This window comes from Xiphophorus couchianus, chromosome 17 (assembly GCF_001444195.1).
Source record: "Xiphophorus couchianus chromosome 17, X_couchianus-1.0, whole genome shotgun sequence".
In the NCBI taxonomy this organism is placed as follows: domain Eukaryota; kingdom Metazoa; phylum Chordata; class Actinopteri; order Cyprinodontiformes; family Poeciliidae; genus Xiphophorus; species Xiphophorus couchianus.
Genome location: NC_040244.1, coordinates 17,700,112 through 17,727,891, shown reverse-complemented (window position 1 = coordinate 17,727,891; position 27,780 = coordinate 17,700,112). Strand labels below are relative to the sequence as shown.

General features: G+C 41.9%; 1 protein-coding gene across 2 annotated transcripts; it reads right to left on the bottom strand.

Annotated features, from left to right (window-relative positions):
• Nucleotides 1-596: 596 nt before the first annotated feature.
• tmpoa (thymopoietin a) lies at nt 597-24,566 on the bottom strand. Of its 2 annotated transcripts, none has more exons than XM_028043906.1 (6): nt 24,180-24,566; nt 11,594-11,711; nt 8,901-9,035; nt 7,981-8,105; nt 6,483-6,577; nt 597-1,610 (listed from the first exon to the last, which is right to left on the bottom strand). In XM_028043906.1, exons 1-6 carry the CDS (start codon nt 24,420-24,422, stop codon nt 1,211-1,213), a joined length of 1,116 nt encoding a protein of 371 aa, XP_027899707.1. In that variant the 5' UTR covers nt 24,423-24,566; the 3' UTR covers nt 597-1,210. The 2 variants fall into 2 exon arrangements, with proteins under 2 accessions (XP_027899707.1, XP_027899706.1); XM_028043905.1 differs by having other exon boundaries at nt 7,981-8,108; nt 24,180-24,565.
• Nucleotides 24,567-27,780: the final 3,214 nt, after the last annotated feature.

Sequence of the window (27,780 nt, the reverse complement as noted above, 5' to 3'; positions counted from 1 at the left end):
GAACAACATCTGCAAACAAAATTGTGTGTTTAACAGCAGTGAAGAAACTTTTAATGGTATGTTATGATGTAGACTTATCAGGCCAAAAAATGTACATGAGTCAACATTAATTCCAAACACTGATTCAATATAAAATCAACACAAATATGCATGCAGAACCACATTCAGATGATGGTTGAATCAACATTGATATAATGTCAGTTATGGTTGAAACCCCAACGTTGATTCAACATGCAAGTCACCGACCACTTTCAGTATCGTTTTAATGTCAGGCTTCAATATGGATCCAATGTTTCTGCCCAACTTTGTTTCAATGTTGATTCACTCATTTTCCTATCTGGGTTGTTTTTGCTCTGCAAACTTGTTGAGAGGTTGAATTCTTCTTTAGATCAAGTATCTCTCATCTTGTTTAATCCATTGTAAAATGTTCTGATGGTGCATTCATACCTTTCCCTGTCTAGCCTTGTGGCCATTGTGGATGTTGTTACTAAAAACAGAAAGCTGGTGTCTATAGAAACAACTATTCAAGAGAGCACAAAACATAATGTGATAAATGCCACAATTTCTAACAGGAGGATCAAAAATGGCATAATGAGCAAACTGAAACACTAAAGTTTATTTAGAAAGAAATATGACTACATAAGAATGAAATAAAGGAATTCAATTATGTTTTACAAGAAGCCTCAAGAAAATATATCAAGAATTGAAGTTTTAAAAGCCTCTGGATTTTGTTTACAAGCCATCCTCTCAACAACAAAGATGGTCCAAGTACAAAAAACTAAGCTTTACCTTTAAGCCTGAGAAGGCTAATAGATGGGAAACACACATTTCATTACAAAACTAAACACCAAACTGATGATGTTACGATGATTTTTTTTAAACATCTTAAGAAGAAAGTTCTTCTTGTTTATTCTTCTAAAAATGATCAGTGGGTAATTCTGGTAGAAGTCCAGGGTCAAGAATAGACCAACACAGCAAGAGAAAAGTCAATCCTTTCACAGCTGCTCAAAGTAATCCTTTGGGGCAAACATCACTTCTTAGACCTTTACTTGAGACTGATTAGGGAAGAAAGACACTTCCTTAAAAAAATAGAATTTGACATCAGGTAATCTTGAGGTAAGAAAAACTGGCTACACTGCAGATTCACACCTTAAAAATGAAGTAGAGGCATTGTCAGAGACTAGGCCCCTCCAAACTATATATGCACTCTTTATGGTGTTCCACTTGCAACTGATTTTGAGTCTGAGGCTTGAAATGGGCTGACAGAGTTGGTCTCCATCGCCAGGTAAACAAAAATCACAAATATGGCCAAAACAGCAACCAGGGCCAGTTGTTTCCATAAAGTCATGCTGCGCCGCACTGCTCTGGTTGGACCTGCAGATGGAGCTGTAGCAGAAAGCTTGGAGGAGGAGGAACTAGAGGAGCTAAAAGATGTGAAGGAGGTGGAGGCATTCAAACTGGACACTCTGTTGACTGCATGGTTCCCTGTGTAGGAGTAGCTGCTAGTCTTTGTCGTTTTTGGAGACAGACAGGAATTCTCATCACTCCATAAGTCACTGGAGATTAGCGGGCGTCCAGCTGCTCCTCGGATGGGCTTTCGGCAGCTGGCGCTGTGAGAAATAGAGATCAGAGTCAAGATTGTCATAAAAAACATGAATCAGGCCTAATAAAGTGTTGCTTGGAGCTACACTGCAACTCTCACCACTTAAAGGTGTAACTAAGATTACACCTATATCAAGAAGAATTAGATCAGCTGACATTTGATAACAAAAAAATCATATTAGTAAAATGAAAATCAGTAATATATTAACCTCTGACTGCTTTTCTGTTATTGGTTCAAAGTCCCAAACCTAAAATAAATGTGTAAAGGGAACTGGGTCTATGTACCTGACTTTGGCACATTTGTAGCAGAGTAGAGAAGCAAAGATGAAGACCTGAGCAAACAGCTTTTCTTTCACTAACCTGTTATGCTGATCAGGGGTGATTCTAGGATCTGACCTTTAGGGGTGCTTAGCCCCCAGCAGGGCTAAGACCCATTGGTGCGGTTTTCTAAATCTAACTGATTATATACATACATTCACAAACAAAATTAAGAGACATGTCAGTAATTCACAGAACAAAAGAACAATGTTCATTTTACTCAAACATATACTTATAAAGAGTAAAATCAGAGAAACTTTTAATTTTTTCCAGAGCTGTATAAACTCAGTTTGAAACAGAATCTCTAGACCACATCATACCTGCCAACATCTGCTAACATTAATGAGACACAAGCAGCTGTGGAGTGACTCAGTCCTAGTGTGGTCTGCTCTCCCAGAAATGAAAATAAAATCTACCTAAAACTATGCATTTAAAGTCATTTGAAGAACATTTTACTTTTTATAGGGTTAATAAACCTAAAACCAGTTTATTATCAAGGTAGAAGTTCAGGTTAATGACTAGTGAAAATGAGTCATTAATCTGAACTTTATTTCAAAATCATATTTAGAAATTGTATTACCCTTATTTTTATCTGAACGTTATATGTCCATCTATGGAAAAGTAGACATTATGAGTCAAGGTTTTAATATTTTAGTTCACAGTTTATGAAATGAGACAATCATAGTTTCAATACCAAACACCTTTCTGTTCCCACAGAAACAGCCGAACCCAAACATTCTGGGCTGTTCTTTATCTATCCATCCATCCATCCATCCATCCATCTTCTTCCGCATATCCGGGGTCGGGTCGCGGGGGTAGCAGCTTCAGAAGGGAGGCCCAGACTTCCCTCTCCCCAGCCACTTCTTCTAGCTCTTCCGGGGGAATCCCAAGGCGTTCCCAGGCCAGCCAAGAGACATAGTCCCTCCAGCGTGTCCTGGGTCTTCCTCACCAGGGAGGCGTCCAGGAGGCATCCTGACCAGATGCCCGAGCCACCTCAACTGGCTCCTCGCGATGTGAAGGAGCAGCGGCTCTACTCTGAGTCCCTCCCGGATGACTGAGCTTCTCACCCTATCTCTAAGGGAGAGCCCAGCCACCCTACGGAGAAAACCCATGTCGGCCGCTTGTATCCGCGATCCCGTTCTTTCAGTCATGACCCAAAGCCCATGACCATAGATGAGGGTGGGAACGTAGATTGACCGGTAAATCGAGAGCTTTGCTTTTTGGCTCAGCTCTCTCTTCACCACGACGGACCGGTACAGCGCCCGCTTGACGGCAGACGCTGCGCCAATCTGCCTGTTGATCTCCCGCTCCCTTCTTCCCCCATTCGTGAACAAGATCCCGAGATACTTGAACTCCTCCACTTGGGGCAGGACACCCCCCCTGACCCGGAGAAGGCACTCTACCCTTTTCCGGCTCAAGACCATGGCCTCGGATTTGGAGGCACTGATCCTCATCCCGGCCGCTTCACACTCAGCTGCGAACCGCTCCAGCGAGAGCTGCAGATCACGACCTGATGAAGCCAGAAGGACCACATTGTCTGCAAACAGCAGAGATGAGATCCTAAGGCCACCAAATCGGATCCCCTCAACACCTTGGCTGCAACTCTGCAATATTGCATGGACATCAGGGGCAGTTCCCCTGGATTGGCAGACTGGGGTGGTGGTCCCCCTGTTCAAAAAGGGGGACCGGAGGGTGTGCTCCAATTATAGAGGGGTCACACTCTTAAGCCTCCCTGGCAAGGTCTATTCAGGGGTCCTGGAGAGGAGGGTCTGTCGGATAGTCGAACCTCGGATTCAGGAAGAGCTGTTCTTTAGTTTTATCTTATTTAAGTGACTCCAGAGAGGTTTGGGAAATTAATTACAAAACACAACAGTCACTAATCAAACTTCAAAAAAGACCAATAAGAGTAATTAACAAGGTTAAGGACCAGGATCAGACTAACTCATTATTTATCCAAATATTTTGCACATATACACAATTTTGTACTGAACTACAAAATACTCTTCAAATAAATAAAGCCAATACTGTACACAATTTCATTCATAAATATAAAAATAATTATAAATTAAGTACAGCATTGCCACTGAAAATTGCAAAAAATCACTAAGCATAATATTTTGCATTGCAAATTGCCATCTGAATAAAGGTGCTGATGATACAAGTTTGCCCCCTTATTGCTGGTTAAAAAATATGTATGGTCTTTACAATTTTCTTTGGAGGCTGGCTCTACAAAATTTAGTAGAGGGGCCCATGTAGTCAGTGTTTTTTTTATAGAGACACTTAAAAAAGAATTAAACAAACACAGAGCAATATTTCATCATTTAATATTGTGAGCAAAGAGCCACTTGTGTCTCCAGAAATTCAGGTTGCAGATCCTGATCTAGCAGTTGGAAAGTGTGATTCTATCTCCATACAGCAGCTAAAAGTACAGCACTATAATTTTTAATTTGTTAAAATAAAATTGCAAAGGTTTAAAAAATATCTACCACTGAATATTTAAAAAAGACATTTATTTATCATTTCTTCAGAAGCCCTCTTGGCCCCGTCTAGAACCGCCCCTGGGCGGCAGGTCTGGTGCATTTTTGCTTAGCATCATTTTTCTTCGTTGGTTGGAAGTCAACTTATCCAAGCAACCCTCATTCATAAAATATATCAACATTTCTGAGTAAAATTCACAGAAAGTCCTAACAAACTTTTTTAATGTAGGAAATATTTATGTATTTACTGTTAATCTATTATAGTATGATTTGTTTTTTAAATGGCCACTTGTTTTGGCTAATGCTATTATTTATTAAATATCATCCAAACTCAACATCCTAAGCAAAGAATCAAACCACAATAGTCAGCTAAAATCACAATAAGAAACTGAATCAATCATAACTAAATGTTCTGTACCATATCAGCCTCAGGAGATGATTGAGGATGAAGAGACGATTTCTGGTTCTTAAGGTTCTAACGGGTCTGCAGTTCCTCTCCTGATCCATTCTCTCTGTCATACAGCAGCACACTGCGCCACAATGGACACATTTGTTTTGTTGACAGATGTACACAATATTCATCCTCTCTGAAATTGTTCGTCTTTTCACTCACGTCTGTATTTTTGAAAGCGTTTTTGCTTCTAAGGACATGGAATCGGGTCGAGGACGTTTTAAAAAAGATGCGAGTTGATAGCAGCTGACCGCGGCTGCGTAGTGTCCGTCTCTAGGCAACCGTGACGGCAGCTTCGGTCCGTAGCGTTCTGGGGTCCTTTAGCTCCCGCCATGACAATTTAGCTGGCCTTAATATTTCCTGTGTTTTATTTTGGTCATTATTGTTAAACTTAGTGTTAATGTGTGTATGATAGGCATTTCTATCGGACAGTTATGTATCGGTTCAGTACGGGACGCATTTTACGGGAAGGGTGGCAACCTGATTCAGGGGTGCTGAGATACAGTTTTGGGGATGCTAAAACAGGGCTAGACACGCCACTGGTGCTGATTTTAGCCAGCCCTGCTCAGAGGGGCGATGACAGGATGCTTAGACGGAAATGGCTCCAAATCTCACAGACATGCAGCTTCCAGTTCATAACCAAATCAAGTCGCTTATTTGTACATTTCAGCAACAGGTCAATTCAAAGTGCTCAACACAGTCAGTGTATCCAGGTAAACTCATGTCTCATTGAAAAGTGAATATATTTCATTAACAATAATGACATCATAAACCTGATATAGATATTCAATTATTAATCAAGCCACACAGACACATATAAGGTCCATCATAAACGAAAACAGACAGAACAATAACGAAAAGACAATAAAAATAAAATTTTCATCCACTGCCATATAAACTAAAGCACCAACGATTCCACAAACTATAGAAGAACCAAACTGAGCTTTGAACAGGATTGGTCAAAGTCTGAATGATACCGTTTACAGATCGGGTTAACCTATACTGTACATAAGGTTTTCAAACATAGTAGCACAGGTTGGTACACTGACATTTACAATAATCTGACTTGCACTACTCCATTGCTGCCCCTTCAGCAGCATCCTCATGCCATCATTGACCTGGAGATTATGCATGCTGCTTTTCCTGTAATGCCACCACAGCTGGCCAGTAAACATAGGAGTAAAATATGCTTTAAAGAGTGCAGTTTTGACATGGAATAAGCATATAGAGAACTTTCGAAGAAGCATATTAGCTTGGACATATTGCATACAAAACTGCATGTAAATGTATCTATGTGTTGGTGAGACACATAGATCCACTACATCCCGGTACTCTTTTCTTTGTAGTTGCTATTTTTGATTCTTAAATAACATTGATGAGGTGTATGTAAATGAGTTAGTTTAATATTACTGAAGTACTTTGCATTGACCATTTATGGTTGAATGTGTGCATTTAGAGGGCAGAACTTGAGGCTGGACCTCGTGTGGTGTAACATGGAAGTGTAGCTGTCTGGGATGCATGCACACAGTTTTATAAGTCTGGAGTTATTTGGGTGTTGGTCATTTTCAGTTTTGGAAGTACAGACACAAAACATAGATAACTTGAATTGTTTTAGAAATGAGACCTCTGGTTACCCGATTCCTGTTGGACTGTTTATATCAGGTAAAAGCTCCTTCAGAACATCTTTCTCCACTTTCAGCGTCTGATCATTGGCAGTGATTTTCTCAACCTGCACAGAGAGAGAGCAAAATTCATTTGAACAGTGGATGTCAGCAGGTTTTATGACTGTCACATCTGTCTCTACAGTCACATTGGCACACAGCAGAGTTCTAACAATACACAATGATCATGGTTTGGTACATATCCCTGCTTTAAAGTCATAGCTTGATAAACGTTATTGTATCCTGTAATCAAGAAAAAATTAATAAAAAATTGAATTAATTTGACAGCAATAAAATAATGTTATTTAATTTCTGAAATCCATTTCCTTTTGTGTCTTCTCAAACTCCCAGTTGGTTGTAGCAGATGGCTGTTTTTACTGTGCCAGATTCTGGTTCTGCTGGAGGTTTCTTCATTTTAAAGAGCCATTTTTCTTCTCCACTGTCGCTACATGCATTTTTGGTATGAGGAATTGTTGTAAAGTCAACAACACAATGCAAGTGATTGTCACTACATGCTGGTCCAGGGTAAGTGAATGCTGATATTAATGACTCCATGCTCTACTGAGTTTCATTAGATAGAAACCTTTTAATCTACTTTCAATACTCAACTGAGCTTAATGCACTGTTTGCTAACTAGGACTAGTTGGGATGTATCTGAATTTTAATGATTTTTTTAGACATACACACTTTGTCATTCAGTTGTACATTTATAATGTACACATTGAGCAAACTTTCATTGCAAGGCTCTAATAATAATAAAATAAATAAGTAATGATAAAAAGCATCAATATAAACATATACAAAAAAGACTAATGGGAATTTAGTAGTGTTATTGCATTAGGGATGAAGCTGTCATGGAATCTGGTTGTTCTATGTTTGAAGCTGCTGAAACTTTTCCCAGAGGGCAGCAAGGAGGACAGACCATGGTGAGGATAGAAGGGTCTTTGTGATTGGCCGAGCCCTGGACAGGCAGCAACTGTGAGTGGTGTCAAGGATGGAAGGGAGCTCAGTACCAATGACTTTCTCAGCTGTCCTCACCGCTCTCTCCATGTGTTACATGCTCCAAACTATACAGAGATGCTGATGGGCAGTTTGTTCTCTATTGTCCCGCTGTAGAAAGAGATGTTTGTCGAGTATGAATGATGTTCAGGTTGGAATGCAACCTGACCGTACAGACACAGGTCACATTTGAAAAGATCAGAAACTAATCAGATTTTCAAGTGGCCTGGGTAGCATTTGTCAAAGTTGGGTCTGTGTTGTGATGCAAGACTGTCATGAAAAGATCAGATACAGGTTGCATAAAAGCAAACAAACAAATCAGATTTGGGCCACTTCAGGCTGCAGTGTGAATGTAGCCTAAGACACCAGTCGGGAGCAGTGGAGAAAGCAGGACTATTGAGTAATCATAGGTCTTCCCTGGTACAGCAGCTGTTCAGTTAAGCAGAGTCAGATTTCTGAACCATCTTCTTACCGTCTGGTTCTTGCTGCTGCTGCTGGTGGTATGACTGCTAGCTGGGGACTTCCCTCTGCTCCTCACTTGTGTCTCCACCACTGGAACTGGTTCAGGTTCAATCACAGGTTCTGGTACTGCCATCACTACTGCAATACACAATAAAGTCCATTACAACTGACTCACAACAGCCAGCACATGTGTGTCCTTCCTTTGCGACAGACAAAAGATTTAGGTCTGTGTCAATCTTCCACATGCCCAATTTGATTTGATTTATATTATTTGACTTCTAAAGGCAGACTCAGTCTAACTGTACAGAACCACTAGACACGACTCAGGCTATAACAACAAAGCCAATTGTCACCGTTACTGTGATTATGAATGTTTTGTTCTTTTGATTTTGAAGTATGGATCCAACTAGGAATATCCCAATTGGGTTTTTTGTCCCTTCAGTCTGAATCCTTTGATTTTGAGTATCGGCCGATACAGAGTCCCGATCCGATAATTCAAAATTACCTTTAGAAAATTAGGTAGCGCAAAGAAAGAGATACAGTAGGTCTCTTATTTTTTGTTTTATTCTTTGCCTACTCTTGAAATACAAACCCATGCGTCCCTGCCTCCCACTTCCATCAGTACTACTGGTAGATACTGTTATGTTCCCATTTGTGTTGAGAATAAATGTTCATATACATCCTATCCCTGATCAGGATGTAATGCCTGATTCCAATCAAGTCTGAAACTACGTAATCAGGCCTGATTTACGGTCACATAATCGGATCAAAACATCTTTAGATTCAACAAATCAATACGATTTTGTGCCTGGATAGAGATCTTCATTCTGAAAAGGGAAACCACTAGAAGTCCCTCAGAAGTGAGAACATGCAAATTTACAAGAATGCTGTGATCCCTGATTCATGTACAATGAGTTCATATGTTTATACCGTCCTCTGTGTCGCTGTAGATTTCAGACTCAGAGTTGCCATTGTGGTTGATCTGTATTTCTGTGGGAAACGGCTGTGCAGGACCTTCATCCAATAACTTCTGTAACTTCTTCTGATACAGTTCACGAGTTGAGTCTGGATAGAACAACATGGAAAGAAATGCATAGTAAAACCAGGATTGTCCTATAGAAGCCACACAAAGATGAAATGTGTAAGAGGAGCTTCAACTTTCAGCAGAAAAACAAGTAAGGGCTCTATGAAAGCATGTTCAATGTTAAATGGACATAGTCAAAATCTGGGGGTCTCATTTGCAAAGCTTGCATATGCACAAAATGGGGCCTAAAACTTGCAAACGTTGTTTCCAAGCAAATATTCTGATTTATAAACACAGTACCTGTGTATATGCCTGTACTCGTGAGCCATAAATATACATGAACTTTCAAATGACTAAAAGAAATCTGTAAAGCAGTTTCAAACCTAAACCAAAGTCCACAAAATATTTAAATGTTTTCTCACAATCCTATTCTCCAGGGTGAGACGTACCCCAGTTTTCTTTTATTTTATACCACAAATTAAGCACAAAATATGACAAGGTGTGAAGTGTTCACGTGATGTAAACACTTAAATACATCTGTGTGTAATGTTGTGCAATGAATGCATTGGTGCTGATGGGAACCATTGTAAATGGAAGAATCAGGAAGGAACGAGTTTTCAGGAATCACCAAGATCTTCTGGCTCATGATGATGACTGGCTGATGGCTGACTCAAGACTCCCTGGAGCAGTGGGCCTCAAATGGTGGCACAGGCCACCATTTGAGCCCACAAGCATTCTATTTCTGGACCCAGATCCTGATCCAGAAAAGACGATGAATGTTGATCCGTTCTGGATTTTCCAGGTCTGAAAAGCCACCACTCTGCCACTTCAGTTTGGTTTGAACGTCCTAAAGATGTAACATCAATCTGTTGACAGGCTGTCATTGGGTCAGACAGTTAAACGCATCAGCGAAAATGGCTTTTAGAAAAAGAAGTTGACGGTTTGCTAATTTCGGGTAAGCTTGGCATACACCAAGTTCAAAAGTAAAACTAAGGTGGACAACAAAAAGTACTGATAGACCAGATTTATTTATTCTCCCTCCAACCAGCACAAGACCAATGTACCTATAAAGGGACAATATCCTGTAAAAATCAACTTTTGAGCCTTACATCATGTTATAATGTTATTCCTTCATCAAAAACACACCTAGAATGTTTCCACCGGAACCACATCGATCCTGTTCAAATACAGCTGTTCTGGGGTTCCTGGCAACCATCTCCTAACAGCGTGAATTAGCAGACTGCAGACTGCTATGTGTTTCAATTAATGATACTGAAAGTTAACTCTGAAGCCACTTTAAGGAACAATGCTAGTCTCTACATGAGTTTATGGTGTCACAGCCAGTGCTGATGTAACGCTAATTAAGGCTAGGTGCCTGACTATGTCCAAACATAGTAATAGGCAGTCAGAAAGGTTCGGCTGAGGAGCCCGTATGTGTGACTAAAACACCAAAAGACAGGTAGTAAGTTTAAGTTATTGTATTCAAACTTAGATTTTTGCATATATTTAGGGAGGTATTCAATAATAATAATATTATTAACATTTTCCTATAAGTATAAACAATAAACACAACAGGAAGACAACAATAACAAATAAATAAATAAATAGACCCTGATAACACCCAAGAGTTAACCCTAACGCCAACACAAGCAGCTAGCCACAGCAGCAACAGCAATGGAGCAGATCCGTGTTCACCTCTCACTCGGAACTTAAAGTGTGCTGTCAGTTTGACCCGCCAAAATAAAATACGGTTTGATTATTTTGTAAAAGTTATACTGAGCACAGAAAATGGGGCCTCATGTACTGATGCACTATTTCACTATAACCCGCAGGGGGCAGTGGCTAATCCCGTTTCCAAATCTCCAGATCTCAGAGGAGGTGTGCTTTAATATCAAGCGTCCCTCCCATTAAGGGTGTGTAAACTTGAATCACATGATTGTGGCTACAAAAACAATGCTTTCAATTCCCACACTTCCCCAATTCCTCACATTGCTTTCTGCTTTTTTCCCCGTAGTTGCCATTGATAACATTTATCAGCTGGGTCACTTAAATAAGCACTGGCATTCACAAGGTGCTTTGCATTGACCATTTATGGTTGAATGTATGTGTGTTGCAGAACCTGAGGAGGGACCTTGTACAAAATTTTTAGGTTTAGCTATCATTTATAAAGAAAAATTGCATACTGGTGTGCGTACACAAGGTTTAATAAATCAGAATTTTTTTTGCCGTATGCCATTTTTCTCTTTTGGATGTATGTACACTTTTAGGATGAATCCTATGCAAGCCTTTATAAACGAGACTCCTGTTTTTTTTTTATTCTTGGACATGACTTGAAAAATCATATTCACATATGTTTCCCATCCAATCAGTTATTTTGCACATAATAATATTCACACTTCATTGAGATTAGCAACTGACTGTGACCATGGAAGTAATTGAAGTGATTAATTCTGATAATTTGGATGAGTGAGTAAATACTTTTGGTAATATAGTGTATATCAAGAATCAATTATGTTTTGACTCGTCATCTGTTGGGACAGTGCATCACCCACAACAGACATGTTGTTCTGTGCAAAGTGCAGCTGGAAGAAGCACTCACCTACAATTGGCCCCACTTTCATTCCGTGCTTTTGCAATTCGTCCCTCAGGCTCTCATCAGTAAGTGATGTGACGTCAACTTGCTCCAGATGATGTTTGTTTGATTTCCTGGCGGCTTTCTGTGGCACAAAAGTAGACAGTTAAAACTCAAACTTAATGCAATCCTGGCACAAGTTTATTTTCATTCACAAGTCACTTCATCAGCCTCCCTGAATGGCATGATTGAAACAACAACTATTGTTGCAAATCATCCAAAAATATTCTGATATTTTGAAATAAATATTCCAATATGGTTGCAAAAGAAAACCTTGCTTTAGCTGAACCAAATGCCACAATCTGTTTGATGGGATGTGCAGAAAAAGAGAAGCAAAATCTGCAGAAGCACTAAAACACTGACTGTAACTCAGTGAAGTGTGGCTAACCACCAGGAATGTGAGGAAAGCTGAAGAGGAAATGCTCTGCGTCAATGAGGAGTGAAGCTGTGGTTCTCTATGTGTGAAATGGGCAGAGAGTGTAAAACCAGATGTTCTTCCTAAGGGCAATTTAACCTGGATGTTTCATCATCACATCAGTCTTTTCTAGAGTGAAACTGTGTGCTCCCTCCTCTGCAGCCACACCCAGCTCCAATGAAGTCATATTTCTCTTTATTATCACCTTATAGAGAGCAGTCAAATGTGTAGCATGCAAGGACTTGTGGTTTTACACTGAACTGCTTGGCAGAGTAACAATGGACTGTGTAGTTCGTTGTCACAAAGATGGAAAATATTTTCATTATTGCCATTACATATTCTTCATATTTTACAGTAGGCTTCTTTCACAACAGTGGGACATAAAATAGGACGTATGGCAGAAGAATCCAACTCTACAGATAGACATCTGAGAAATGTCCGGAATGACTTTCTGTGATTCTTACTCACTGGTGCATTCCCTCTGTAATCACACTGGCATGTAAACACTAGGTTACACAACACATTGCAAATAAAATCCAACATAAAGCTGGTCTTTAACTTTTAACCATATGCACAAAGAATTTCCTCAGTAAAGAGGCTTGCTTTAGCAGTTGTAATAGGATCTGTGATTGTTCTGTATTTGAAAAAAAAAATTCCCTTTGCCTTCCCACGTGCATGTCATGTCATAAAGTCAATTTAAGATCCCCCTTTTTGTTTTAACCAGTCATAATTCTAATTAAAGATTGAATGACACCATGATGCAAGATACCGTCAATGTATTTTAGATAGGAGTCTATAAGATTCAATTAGTGCAAATTACATTTCAGATATACTGAAAGCAAATAATGAGTAGGCAAAACCTACCTAGTCAAAATTCCTTTTAAGATATCTCCAAATAAATTAGAAATATCTTTAAAAAAAATTTTAATCTAAACATTTCCTGCATTTTAGATATCTTTAACGTGCTGACCAGTTAGAATGGCATTACTGAAATCTTGAATAAGTATTTTGTCTAATCAAAACATCTCAGAGTGTATCAATTTAGAAAGTTCAATGAAAAACTAAAAATTGTAAAAAAAAAAAAAAAGAGATTTTTTAATGCACTCTGCTGGGTTTCCTTAAATCAAAATTTACATATGTAACTATGGTTCTATGAATCCCGGATGACCGCTAGAGGGTGGTGCTGAAAGCACTGAATGGTCCCTTCGTGGATGCACCGTTCGAGCAGTAATATCAACAGTCACACCTGTGATATATCGGATGATCAATCAAAGGCTATATAGCATGACGTCATCCGAAGCTCTGTTCCCTACAGAATCTTCTCGCGAAATGCAAGCATTCTGAGAGACAGAGAATCTCTGGAGGTCATCCGGGATTCATAGAACCGTTCGTTCTATTTCATCCCTACTGACCGCCAGAGGGTGGTGCTGAAAGCACTGAATGACTAATACCAGCAATGTCACAAGGAATCCTGAGCACATACCTCACTGAGAAGGCCCAGAGGACCCTTGTAAAAGAACCTGGTCCAGAGGATGAGAGGAGGCCACATTCACATTGCAAAAGCTAGTGAACATGCTCGAAGAAGCCCAGGATGCAGCAGCAAATATAGCTTCAGGTGGAACTCCTTTCAAGGCTGGCCAGGAAGTGGAAACGCTCCTAGTAGAGTGTGCCTTCACGCCGACTGACTGTGGGCGGCGCCCTGCAACGTAGGCATGGCAGATGACATCCACAATCCAATGGGAGAGACGCTGTTTGGATAGAGAACAACCTAATCTAGGGCCCCCATAACACAAGAACAGCTGGTCTGAGCATCTTATAGCAGCAGTGGCTGCAATATATGCCTCCAGTGCCCTCACTGGGCACAGTAACTCAGAACTATCACCAGCTTCCCTTGCCATAGGCTGAAAACGCACCGATCTCAATGGTTGGCTACAATGAGAATGAGAAAACACTTTAGGGACAAATGCCGGGTTTGGTCACAATCTGAACTCCATCTGAGACGTGATGGGCTGACAGAAAGAGCTTGTAGCTCACTGACCCTCTTAGTTGAGACAATAGTCAACAAAAAAGCAGTCTTACATGACAACCATTTGAGGTCTGCCTGAACCAAAGGCTCAAATGGAGGGTGGCACAGAGCACTGAGGACAGGTCCCAAACAGGTGCTTGCGAAACCGTTGGCAGGTGCAGTCTACGAGCACCACGCAAAAAAAGAGAAACCAGATTATGGCTCCCCACTGTACAGCCATCAATGTCAGCATGACTAGATGATATAGCCGCTACATATACTTTAAGCGTCGAAGGAGAGCGGCCCTTATCAGAAGAGACTGAAGAAACTCCAAAATAGTGGGTACTGCACAGGTGACTGGATCATCATTACGGGCAGAACACCACCGGGAAAACAAACGCCATCTGTTTTCATATTGCTGACGAGTGGAGAATGCCCTGGCTCTCAAAATAGTGTGCCTGACAGGACCTGAATACCCAGTCAGTTGCTGTTCAAGTCTCCCAGTGGCCACACCCACAGCCGGAGGCGTTGAGGATCGGGATGCCATATCTGATCCCCCAACAGATATGTTGACAGTAAATCCCTCCTGGTCAGAAGACACCATGGGACACCGTGACACAGACTCCGTAGAAGTGGGAACCATGGCCGTGTGAGCCAATACGGAGCTACCAGCAACATCCTGTGGCTCTCCTCGAGAACACTCTGAAGAGTCGGCCAAATCAGGGAAAGGGGTTGAAAGGCAAATCGGAGGACCCTGGGCCAAGGCGTCCTAGCCCAGTGCACCTCCAGCCCCTGTAAAGGAAAACCATAGGACAATGAGTCCACTCCTCTGTGGCAAACAGGTTGACCTCTGCTTGACCGAAAAGGTCCCAGATCAGGCGGACTATGTCCCTGTGGAGGGACCACTCTCCCGGAGCTGGCACCTGTCAGGAGAGGGCGTCTGCTACCTGATTTTGCAGCCCTGGCAAATACACCACCTGTAGGGTGGATAGGTGAACAGATGCCCATTCCAGGAGATCCTGGGACTCCTTCAGAAGTCCCAGGCGCTGACCTGGTGCCACCTTGGTGGTTGATGTGGTAGACAACAGAGGTGTTGTCTGACCAAATCAGGACATGTCACCCCACCAGGTCAGGCAAAAAGTGCCTGAGAGCCAAATGCACAGCATGCAACTCCTGCACATTAATATGCTTGGAGCGATCCTGTGGACACCACCGGCCCTGAACCGCCCTGTGTTGCCACACAGCGTCCCATCCCATGGAGCTGGCATCTGTCGTGACCACCTCTCTGCAACACACAACCACTCCCATGGACACACCCCTGGAGAAATAGGCCCTTTCTCTCCATGGACTCAGGGTACGAAGACATGGCCGTGTTACCACAAGTTTGCAATGCCTGTGTAGCTTGGCATCCAGGCGCCAGCTGTTAATTCACCTCTGCAAAGGGCACAGTGACAGCAGACCTAAGGGCACAACCTGAGTAATGTCAGTTTGCCCAGCAGCTGCAGGAAGGTGATGTAAGGAAGCTGCCTGCTCACCCTGAATCAATTCACCAGCTGGAGAATGTCGTCCACCCTCCGGATAGATGGGTAGGCTGTCATGGAGGGAGAATCCAAGAGCACCCCAAGAAAAGTGGATGTCTGTGATGGAATCAGACAGCTCTTCTCCAAGTACACCTTGAGGCCTAACTGGGACACATGAGCGAGCAGGCGACTTGTATCGCGAGATGCATGTTCTCAAGATGGGGCGCAGGGAAGCCAATTGTCGAGGTATGGCAGAACCTTCATGCCGCGGGCCTGCAGAAGAAGAGAGGGCTGCCTTCACGCACCGAGTGAACACCCTGGGGGAAAGGGAGAGGCCGAACGGGAGCACACGGAACTGCCAGTGGCGACCCCGATAGGCAAACCTGAGAAAGCGGCAATGTTCCCCCGCAATAGGTACATGAGATTACGCATCTGTAAGGTCGTTTGATGTAAACCATTCTCCCTTTGCATGGGGCATGTAGCTGCAGTACATGCAGAGATTGTCTGATCATGCCCGAGGCAGGAAGGGCACAGTTCGTGACCATCACCTACCTGAAGAACAGCCCTGCAATCCGCACAACGGTGGGAGCTATTCATGTCCACAACTGAAGCAAGGCCCACCACAGGCAGACAGAGCAGACTGCAATTGGGAGAGGGGGTGAAGAACACTACCGTCACCAATCACAATAAAAGAGCAACAAAGGGGCTGACACCGTCAGCTATGTCCAGAATAAAGGACGAAAAAATAAAACTGGGAGAGGGGGCAAAAACGCTGCCATCAACAATTAAATAAACACGGAGAGGCAACACGTAGCCCATCCCAGAACTCCGAACAGGAGGCTTGCTAAAACTGGGAGATGGGGCGAGACGCTACCGTCACCAATTAAAGAAAAACCAGCGGACCAATGACAGGCAGACGCGGTCCAGCTACGTCCAGAATAGGATGAAAAAACAGATTAAAAATGGGAGAGGGGGCGTGAACGCTGCTGTCACCAATCACAGCAAAAAACGCCAAGGAGAAGAAAAAAGGGGCTGATGCCGTCAGCCACGTCTGAACAGGATGAAAATCCAAATAAAACTAGGAGAGGGGGCAAAAAAGGTTCCCGTCACCAATCAAAGTAATAACAAACCACTTATAAGGTCGATTAAAATTGGGAGAGGGGGCGAGATCCTATCGTCACCAATTAAAGCGAAACGTCAAACTTAGAATGGCTAACACCGCTAGCTAAGCTATAACGTGTACAAACACAGTGGTTATAAGCTGCAAGTTGGGAAAGGAGGCGTAACCGCTGTCATTTCCAACAAACAGTACCTTGAACGAAGATCTGTCGCAGCCATAGGAGGGCGATACACCGCTACTCTGGCCAACAGGCAGTCGGCGTCCAACGACGGTGAAAAGATCCAGAAATCCAAAAGGCTGATGCCATACAAAGCAAACTGCACGCGAGAAGAAAAGAGGAGCAGAGCTTTGGATGACGTCATGTTTATAGCCTCTGATTGATCATCCGTTATGTCACAGGTGTGACTGTTGATATTATTGTTCGAACGGCACATGCGCCAAGGGAACATTCAGTGCTTTCAGCACCACCCTCTGGCGATCAGTAGGGATGAAATAGAAAGAAACTTTTTAAAATACTTTGACTAATTAGTTGAGCTTACTGTACTGTTTGATACTAGGATGTGTGTGATTGAATTGAAGTGATTTTTGTCAAGTGCCTTGAGACAACATTTGCTGCTAATAGGGGCCATAGAATCAGAGTTTTATGGGCAGATGGATGGAGCCAAATACAGGGCAACGTAAGAAAACTTGGGAGTCTAAAATAAACTTGAGACTGGGGAAGAGCTGTTTTGCAAAGAAGAATAGAGAAACTTTCAACAACTGGAAGTCCAAAGCAGGTAGAGACAATCCCTAAAGACTAGCAGCTGGAATTGCAGCAAACAGTGGTTCCATAAAGTTCTGACTCAGGGAGCCTGAATATTTTTGCACATCACACTTTTCGGTTTATTTGTATTAAGTGCTTTGAATCATGTGTAATTTTTCTTTCTACCTCACAACTGTATTCCACTTTGTATTCTTTCACATTAAATTCCAATATATTTGTTTGCAGTTGTAATGTGACCAAATGTGGAACATTTCAAGTGGCATGTAAGCCACTTTATTTATCAAAGCTTCATTGTAAAATAATCTTTATAAATAGTGTACACTGTACAGTGTGCAATAACCTGTACAAGATAAAAAAAAGTTCTTATAAACTTGAATTGCGTTATTCATGCCTGAGCAGAAACATGTCTACTCTCTTACTTCAAATGGCTTCATTATATAAACGTATTACCAGTAAAGAATGTGTATTTTTCTGTTTACTTGTAACTTATAAATCATTAATCACATTGAAGTATGGAGGAAAAGAGCTGGATCAGTGTCCCACCCTCTAGCATTCCTCTGTAAGTACACCTTTACACGGTTGCTGTTACTTCACATACTGAACAACTGACAGAGGCAATAAATCCTTTATGAGCGCTCTGCTGTTTTCACACTGCCGTGTTGTCAGCTGGTGAAACCTGTCTGGTCTGTAATGTTCAGCACATCTTCTGCCAACCTTTTGGTTGGGATTTAAAATAAAAAATCTGCAACACGATTCATCAGGAGCAACATGTAAGCAGACAAAAAGCTTACATGTTGAATTCTGTGAATTCTTTCCTAATCCTGCAGGACACTAGTAAGATTTCAAGCTAGGAGTGTGTACTGTTTTCAAACGTTTAGCCATTTTATTTATAAAGAACACTTAACAAATTTGATAACGTGGCATCACATGCAAGAAATCTTCTGCTGAGAACACTGCAGCTTAACAGTTTGCTAAATCCATATGAACCTTGAGAGGTGCACTTGTAGTCCCCACCAGTGCAGAGCTTGACCAACAATGGCAACAGGTGGCTCTAAGCACATCTGGACAGACAGTCAGGTAAATATTTTCAGACAATAGCAAGTAGGCTATTTCCAGGAAAGAGAAAATAAAGAATATCCTGAAATTCTACATGAAATGCAAATATAAACATCAAAACATTGGTGCAGATTATTTTCTCCTTTAGGGATTTAAAAATACTTTATCCTAAAAAGGAAATGTGAATTCTTTCATTTGCACAGTTAATTTCCCATTCCTCTCTGCCAAATGTAAACCCTACGAAGGCTCATTTCATAAACATACAGTAGCAACTTTGGACTTAGAAATGAAATTTACTGAGAAGCTCATTTGAACTTGTATTTGTGGAATTCAACCAGTCTGTGTCTGCAGGGGTCAGTGCAAGTTCCAAAAACAACTCAACAACTCTGCGAAACAGCATCAAAGTTACATAGGTGCAGGAAAATATGTTACAGATGTCTATAGTGAGTGCACTATTATAATATTCTTAGTCTATAAATGTGAATGGTATAAAAAACATTAAGACGAGCAATATTACTTCAAAGTCAGACATTGGCATTGTCTTGTGAAAAACATTTATCAAACACAGAACATGAGAAGCTAAAGAAAATGTGTTCGAAAACACATTTTGTTTCCCACAAGTCTGGTAAGAAGAGAAGTAGAAATTCTTACATCCAACACCATCAGTTTGAACCTTATTGCAGAATAAATAAATAAAGAGAGCAGATTGTGTTAAAGGAGAACTGGAGCAGGAAGAAGTCATTTTATAGATAGATAGATAGATAAGATTAGATTAACAGACAGACAGACAGACAGATAGATCTTTATTGTCATTGTCACAAGAACAACAAAATTTAAAAAGTGCCATCAGTCAGTGCATATGCTTAAACAAAAAATAACTGTCTCACAATTCACACACAATGTAAGAAATAACAAATAACCAGTAAAAAAAAAAACAGCCACATTTTCACATCCATCATTCATGATGATTAATGGTTGTTTTTGATTGCATTTAGTTTTGTTATTGCTGTCGGGTAGAAACTGTCTCTGAGACGATTGGTTCTGGTTCTGGTTGCTCTGTATCTTGTGCCTGAAGGCAGCAGTGTGAACAGAGAAGGTCCGGGGTGAGAAGTGTCCTTTGTGATGTGTTGTGCTTTTCTTAGACAGCGGTCGCTGTGCAGGTCCTCCAGTGAGGGGAGAGGGCAGCCAATGATTTTTTGGGCTGTATTCACAACCCTTTGGAGAGCTTTCCTTTGAGCCGTAGTGCTGCTGTTATACCAGACGCAGATACAGTAGGTCAGTATGCTCTCTATGGAGCACTTGTAGAAGGACACCAGTAGCTTCTCCTTGATGTTGTTCCTCCTGAGAACCCTCAGGAAGTACAGTCTTTGCTGGGCCTTTTTTATCAGCTCGAAGGTGTTCATGTTCCATGTGAGGCCCTGCTCAATGTGGACCCAGCTACCCTCATCAGCTACCCTCTCCACACATTTTCCCCCAATGGTTAGTGGTGTAATGTCCGTTTTATTCCTCCTGTAATCTATTATGAGTTCTTTTGTCTTTGAGTTGTTGAGGAGCAGATTGTTCTCCCTGGACCACTGCAACAGCCGCTCCACCTCTCCCCTGTAGGCGGACTCGTCGCCTCCTGAGATGAGCCCCACCACTGTGGTGTCATCAGCAAACTTGATGATGGTGTTGCTGTGGTGGGCAGAGGTGCAGTCGTATGTGTACAGACAATAGAGCAGGGGGCTCAGCACACAGCCGTGTGGAGAGCCAGTACTAAGGCTGAGGGCAGTGGATGTATGTTTTCCCACCCTAACTCTCTGCTGTCGGTTGGTCAGGAAGCTCAGAATCCACATGCAGGTGGAGTGAGGGAGGCCCAGGTCCCCCAATTTGTCCATCAGTCTATGGGGGAGGATGATATTAAAAGCAGAGCTGTAGTCTATAAAGAGCATCCGCACATAGCTCCCCTGCTGCTCCAGATGTGACAGAGCAGCATGGAGGGCCGTGATCACAGCGTCCTCTGTGGATCTGTTGGCTCTGTAGGCGAACTGGTGGTGGTCAAAGCCAGGAGGGAGAAGTGCTGTGATGTGACCCTGGACCAGTTTTTCAAAACACTTCGTCACCACAGGGGTTAGTGCCACTGGCCGGTAGTCGTTGAGGCAGGAGATGTGAGGTTTCTTGGGTATGGGGACTATGGTGGAAGATTTCAGGCAGGATGGGACTGTAGACAGGGCTAGGGACTGGTTGAAGATCCTGGTGAAGACTCCGGCCAGCTGATCGGCGCAGTCTTTCAGGACACGTCCAGGGACGCCATCAGGTCCAGCAGCCTTCCTTGGGTTGACAGCCCGCAGTGTGCGCCTCACCTCGTGCTCCTCTACAACGAGGGGTGTGGTGTTGTGGGTTGCTTGGTGTAGTGTGGCTGCCTCTGTTGGCTTCACCTCAAAGAGGGCAAAGAAGAGGTTCAGCTCCTCTGCCAGCGTGGCGTCGCCTTCCACAGCTGCGAGGTTGGTCCTGTAGTTGGTGAGATGCTGGATTCCCTGCCACACCTGCCTGCTGTTGTTGCTGTCAAGGTAGCCCTCTATCCTCCTCCTGTAGTCAGACTTAGCCATTCTGATGCCACTCTTCAAGGTAGCTCGGGCTGTACTGTAGACGGTCCTGTCCCCAGACCTGAAGGTGGTATTCCTGGTCTTTAGCAGTCGCTGGACCTCTTGAGTCATCCAGGGCTTCTGGTTTGGGAAGACCCGGATGTGTTTATCCACAGCTACAGTGTCAATACAGTTCTTGATATAGCACAGTACACTGTCTGTAAAAACCTCCAGGTCCTGATGTTCAAAAACATCCCAGTTTGTCCTGTCGAAACAGTCCTGCAGCTGCTGTGTCGCATCCTTGGGTCAGGATTTGATGGTTTTGGTGATGGTTGGAGCAGTTTTCCTGAGGGGGCCATAAGCAGGAATTAAATGCAGGGACAGGTGATCCGACTGACCCAGGTGAGGAAGTGGTCTAGCCCTGTAGCCTAGCTTGATGTTGGAGTAGACTTTGTCCAGAGTGTTAGCCTCTCTTATAGCACACTTTACATGCTGGTGGAATTTGGGGAGTGCTGTCTTCAAGTCTGCATGGCTGAAGTCCCCGGCTATGATGTGCACAGCATCTGGATAGATGCTCTGCAGATGGCTAATGCTGCCATGCAAAAGTCCAATAGCTGTTTTAGCATTAGCATCCGGTGGTATGTAAACAGCGGTTACCACGACTACAGTGAACTCTCTGGGGAGGTATATTGGTCTGCATCTAACAGTCACATACTCCAGGTCTGGGGAGCAATGGCTGATGACAGTCGCTGTCATCAGCCATTGTTAGTAACCAGGTGTTGTTCACATACACACAGAGCCTCCTCCTCTGCTCTTACCGGAGTCTTTCGTTCTGTCGTGGCGCTGTACTGTGTAGCCTGCTAGCTCGATGGCAGAGTCCGCTACGTCTGGATGCAGCCAGGTCTCCGTGATCAGAAGAATACAGCTGTCCTTCACTGCGCTGTGAGATGCAGCCTGTAGTCTCAGTTCATCCATCTTGTTTGCAAGGGATCTGGCGTTCGAGAGAAACAGGCTGGGGAGCGGTGGTTTGTGTGGTTGCCTCCGTAGCCTAGTTAGCACGCCGGCCCTGCAGCCCCGCTTCTGCCTTCTCTCTCTATGCCGGTGTTCTATCAGATAGCCATACATGTCAGAATAGCATACATATGGTAAGAGCGCATGCGCACGCATGCGCATTCTGCAGGAGGTCCGCGATATTGAGAGGAGTCGTCAGCTTGTCATACGCGAGAAGAGACACAATAAAAAGTAAGTAAATAAATTAAATTTAATGCTGCTGCAGCTGCAGTAAACTACAAAACACGCCCTGTACGCGTATGACGATCTGACAACGCATGGCTATCTGATAGAACACCGGAACATGAAGGCTTTTCAGGTTAACATATCACATACACGACATGCTATCCAAGTTAGACATGTTATCCAACCCAAAAATATCAAGGAACTGGGGGACGTGAATTTAAACAGGGCGTGTTTTGTAGTTTACTGCAGCTGCAGCAGCATTAAATTTAATTTATTTACTTACTTTTTATTGTGTCTCTTCTCGCGTATGACAAGCTGACGACTCCTCTCAATATCGCGGACCTCCTGCAGAATGCGCATGCGCTCTTACCATATGTATGCTATTCTGACATGTATGGCTATCTGATAGAACACCGCCAACGCTTCCTCCCTGCTGCGATGGTAATCCACGGCGCGCCGGGGCTCCTCGCTATGTCCCCCGGAATATTGAACAAGCGTTGAAAATCAGCTGTAACATCTAGTTCGTAGCGGGCACCGATCGTCAGGAGATCGTCCCGACTGTATATTTCGTTTGTCCGACATGACGAGTATGGAACACAAATCAACACGTACACAAACAGCCAAACATTGCACCGACCGAGAGAGCAATGAGCCGCTGCAACTGCGTGCGCCGCCATCTTGGAAAATGAAGCATGAAGCATCTTTCACCCCCTGGTAGAAGTATTATCTTCAGTGATAAGATTCAATATTTCTCTGTATATGTATGTGATTTTAAATTACTTCTAAATCCATCATTGACACAATTAGCTAAGAGTAGAGAAGGACTCACTTGGAAAAACTTATGATATAGAGACTTTTTAAGCAAAATTTAGAATAGCATCAAATGCAAAGCAGCTGATTTTGTTACACAAAAAGATAGAGACAGGTTTGACTCAACAAAGCACTGGAGCAAGTGCATTCTTCTAAGAGGGCAATGAACCTACCAATGAACCTAAAAGTTTTCAGAAATAAAAATCTCATTCAAGTCCAGATTAATTCAATCTGAACTCCTCTCTCATCATGTTGAACTAACCCAGGCAGAACTCTTCTAACAAATCAGCTGTGTAATTTGTTGCATTACTTTGTTAAAGTAATTGAAATAGTTTCACTGCTATCACATTTTAAATAGAGTAAATTATAACTGTAACCACTTATATTTTTTAAAGTAACCTGCCCAACCCTTCTGATTCCTTGGTTAATGAGTGTCCTAATGACATCAGCACAAAATCAGCAGTTTACGTTTCTTTAAAAAAAACTTTACATTTTGTGAAATCCTGCCATAAAAAGTAAACGTCATTATCTACTCTTGATTTTATTGTTTGTAAAAAGAAAGTGTTTCTGCAGCTGGATGGGATGTGTTGAACTGGCAGCTACAGCTGTATTATGACAACCAGCTTCACTGAAACTGAGACTAAAGTGGGAAAGTTCTGGGGGGAAGTGAAAGCTGAACAGTGACAGTTTGATCAGATCTATGGCCATGAAGCGATTTAGTTAAGACAATCAGAGGCTTGCTGTGTCTAACCCAACAATCTGACATCAGGAGGCGGGGCGCAGCTAGTGGCTGGATGGGAAGAAATGGGGAAAAAAAAACAACCTTTTCATCCCACAAAGGCAAAACTAGTTTAGGAATACCGTTAAGCTGGTCTATAATGTATAAAACAATAATACAAACTGCACTCGGAGTTCTTTTCTGAGGTTAACGTTTCCACTTCGCAGTTCCACCATAAGCGATGTGAGCCCTTCTGAATATCAGTACCATAAAAACGGTTAAAAAAAAAATAAATAAATAATACAAGAGGCAGCTGGTTGACTCTGACACGGAGAACAAGGCTTACCCTTCCGGAGGAGCGGCTTCTGTTGGAGGCCACGACAGGCGGCAGCTCCTCGTCGCTGGAGAACGCATCCAGAACTACGGCCGCGACATTCCTCTCGTTCTGGACCGCCAGGTTCTTTAGATAAAGCTGCACATACACGTCCTTGGTCGGGTTGCCGCTCGGAAGTTCCACATTGTGAGCAACAAGCTCGCTCTTTAGCTTGTCTTTGGTGAGCACAGACGGGTCGTCCAGGTACTCCGGCATGTCGAACTTAAGATGAAGGCAGAGGAGCCACAGAGCCTGGGTAAATTAGCTTAGCGACGGTACCGAAAGGAGAGCAACCAAGACGCATACGGCTGCAACCTGGAGGCTCCAGTGCCATAGCTCTAGGCTGGAGAACGTAAACCACGCCCCCTTCTGATCTTACTTTTCAAAATAAAACTCACATCACACGTCATCATAACATAACCTCCTATTCTTTTCCCCTGGTGACCAAATGGCTGGTTTTAATTGTTTCTGAAATCAGAGTAGTATGGTCTCTCTCTCTCTCTCTCTCTCTCCCTCTCTCTCTCTCAAGCAAGTTTGAGAAATCCTTCAATTTCCCTTGGGAGAGACATCTAAAGGAGATAAACTTAAACATTCCTCTTTATATATACACATTCTCAACATAATATATTTCGAATTAAGCACGTGCTTAATTTCAAATATTTACAGTTGCAGTAAAATATTGAGTAGAAATTTTTCAGGCTCAAATTGTCATAAAAGGAACTTTGGCGACATCTTGTGGCCAGATTACGACACGGAATATATGCAAATAGTCGTTTATTGGGGCCTGCCATGCAAAGCAATGGCAGGAACCTATTGCTATTCTCCCAATTCTTTATTTTTCATCCGTAACCGTTAATGCGGCTCATACCGCTGGGTGCACACCTACAAATGAGGTATCAAAACGTGCAGAAAATTCACGCCATTGGAGCTATTACTTCTGGTGGGATTTGGGGTTAACATGGCGACATAATTCGCAAAAAACTACGAAAAAAAACCCATTATAAGTCAATGGGAAAAATCCTAGAAATACCCTATTTTTGAGGATTTTCTGTGTCGTCACGAATTCACGTAGAAATACCATTCAAATTTCATTTTGTAGATACGTCTGTGATCTCTTCGAAAGTGAAGACGGCTCGTCGATACCAGTTACGGTTTGCCACAATTTGTCTCTAAGCGACCCAAAGTTTCTCATTTTTCCGAAAATTAGAGTGAGAGCCAGGGCCTTTAGATCTCGGCTAGAGTGAGAAATGAAGAGAATTTTTGAGCCCAAAATAATTTTGAAATCGCCATCACGCCCACAAATATCGCACGATTGGTATCAAAATCGGTCCTCACATTGATACACATGTCTGCTCCGGTAAAATGTTTTCGAAATTTATCTAGACCGTACGGTTTTCTGTCACGGTGCTTCAGAGCAAAGTCATGCGACAGGATTTTCTGAGGCTCTCAGGCTCTTTCACTAACAGTTCACACCTTGGTGAGAAACTTATTTAACATAGCAACGGAACTCAAGAGGCTATTGGCTGGTGGTTAGGACTACAAATACGCATCACTGTAGTTCTAACTATAGTGGAACCCTCAGTTGAAACAGATCAGGACTGAACTGGCCTTTAGAACTAATTGCTGCTATGGGCTGTATATAACTGATTTAACTCAGTAACTGTTACACATGGGATTAGGTTGGCCCTTTGAAATGAAGCTTAACAAAAATTTCAAAATAAAAGCCTTAAATATTTTTACATCATGTAAATGCTCTTTTTGGCTTTATTTGACTTTTTCATCAAAAGCACTGTTACACATGGTATTAGTTTGGCCCTTTGAAATGAAGCATACTGAAAATTTCAAATTAAAAGCCTTGACAATTTTACATCAGGTATTTGCTGTTTTGGGCATTATGTGAATTTATTATCCAAAGCACTGATAAACATAGGATTAGTTTGGCGCTTTGAAATGAAGCTTAACAAACATTTCAAAATAAAAGCCTTTAATATTTTTACATCATGTAATTGCTCTTTTTGGCTTTATTTGACTTTTTCATCCAAAGCACTGTTACACATAGTATTAGTTTGGCCCTTTGAAATGAAGCATACTGCAAATTTCAAAATAAAAGCCTTGAATATTTTTACATGACGTAATTGCTCTTTTTGGCTTTATTTGACTTTTTCATCCAAAGCACTGTTACACATGGTATTAGTTCGGAACTTTAAAATGAAGCATACTGAAAATTTCAAAATAAAAGCCTTGAATATTTTTACATGATGTAATTGCTCTTTTTGGCTTTATTTGACTTTTTCATCCAAAGCACTGATAAACATAGGATTAGTTTGGCGCTTTGAAATGAAGCTTAACAAACATTTCAAAATAAAAGCCTTTAATATTTTTACATCAACTACTTGTGTTTTGAGCATTATATAACTATTTTAACCCAAGGACTATTACGCATGGGATTAGTTTGACCCTTTGAAATGAAGTTTAACAAAACTTCCAAAATAAAAGCCTTGACAACATTTTAAATCATACTGAATGGTGCACGTCCACCTTAATTAACGTTCTTGTGATTCTCCACATGCTATTGATTACGTTGCAGCGTTCTTTAGCATCGATGCCAATTTGTAGCGTGACAACGCCGGGCCCAAACCGACGGGCACGCCTTGGCAGGCCCCGGCTAAATTTCTTCCGAAATTTTCTAGTTTCCTGCTGAAATCTTCGTTCTCTGCCACCTAAAGCTCCTCTAATCTTGAGGAGTTGATGGCCTAACTTCGTCGTATCACATCGCCTTTGCAGAAGAACTGTCCCCCTTCCTCCAGGATGCATTCTCAGTCAGAATGTATTGATAATCAAAGGACATTGACACAAACTGCTTATTCTGCCAACTTTATGAAGAAGATCTGACATTTATTCTGGTCCCGTCTCATGTATTTTCTGGAAAGACATTTGCACATTTATTTCACAAAACATTCTCGCCAACTATCCCCTCACTTATACAAGTATGTTGTTTGGATTCTTCTCTTATCATACTAACAAGCTAAATTCATTCATTGCAAAATATCATATGCATGAATAAAAACTTTGTATATAACAAACCTTCCTTCTAAATCTTTAAAGATTTATTCAAACAATATATTACAACACTTTAAGATCCAGAAATAGTAAAGCCAATAAAATAATTGATAGGTGTACTTACTTTTCTTTATTTTTTATTTTTTTTATTTTCTAAATCTATTAATGTTTGCTCTATAGCACCCTGGCATATTATATTGTTTCAATTCAAAACATGTTTTGATTTTGATTTTGCTCTTTTATCAACTCATTATTATTGTTCAACCCAGCGACCCCCATAATTAGTATATTTCAAAATAAAAGCATATTTCCGGTTCGACCGGCTATCAAAGTAAAACACTTTCGTTATGACTAAGTCTGAAGCTATGTAAACGAAAATGAGTTAATACATTGCGTTGTTTTTTTTAACTAAGAAAACAGTAAAACACATCCTTTTTTTTAATGACATTTCACATGTGATTTTTCAAAAGCAATCTGATTCAACCGACTAATTTCAGTTCATTTTAATGTATTT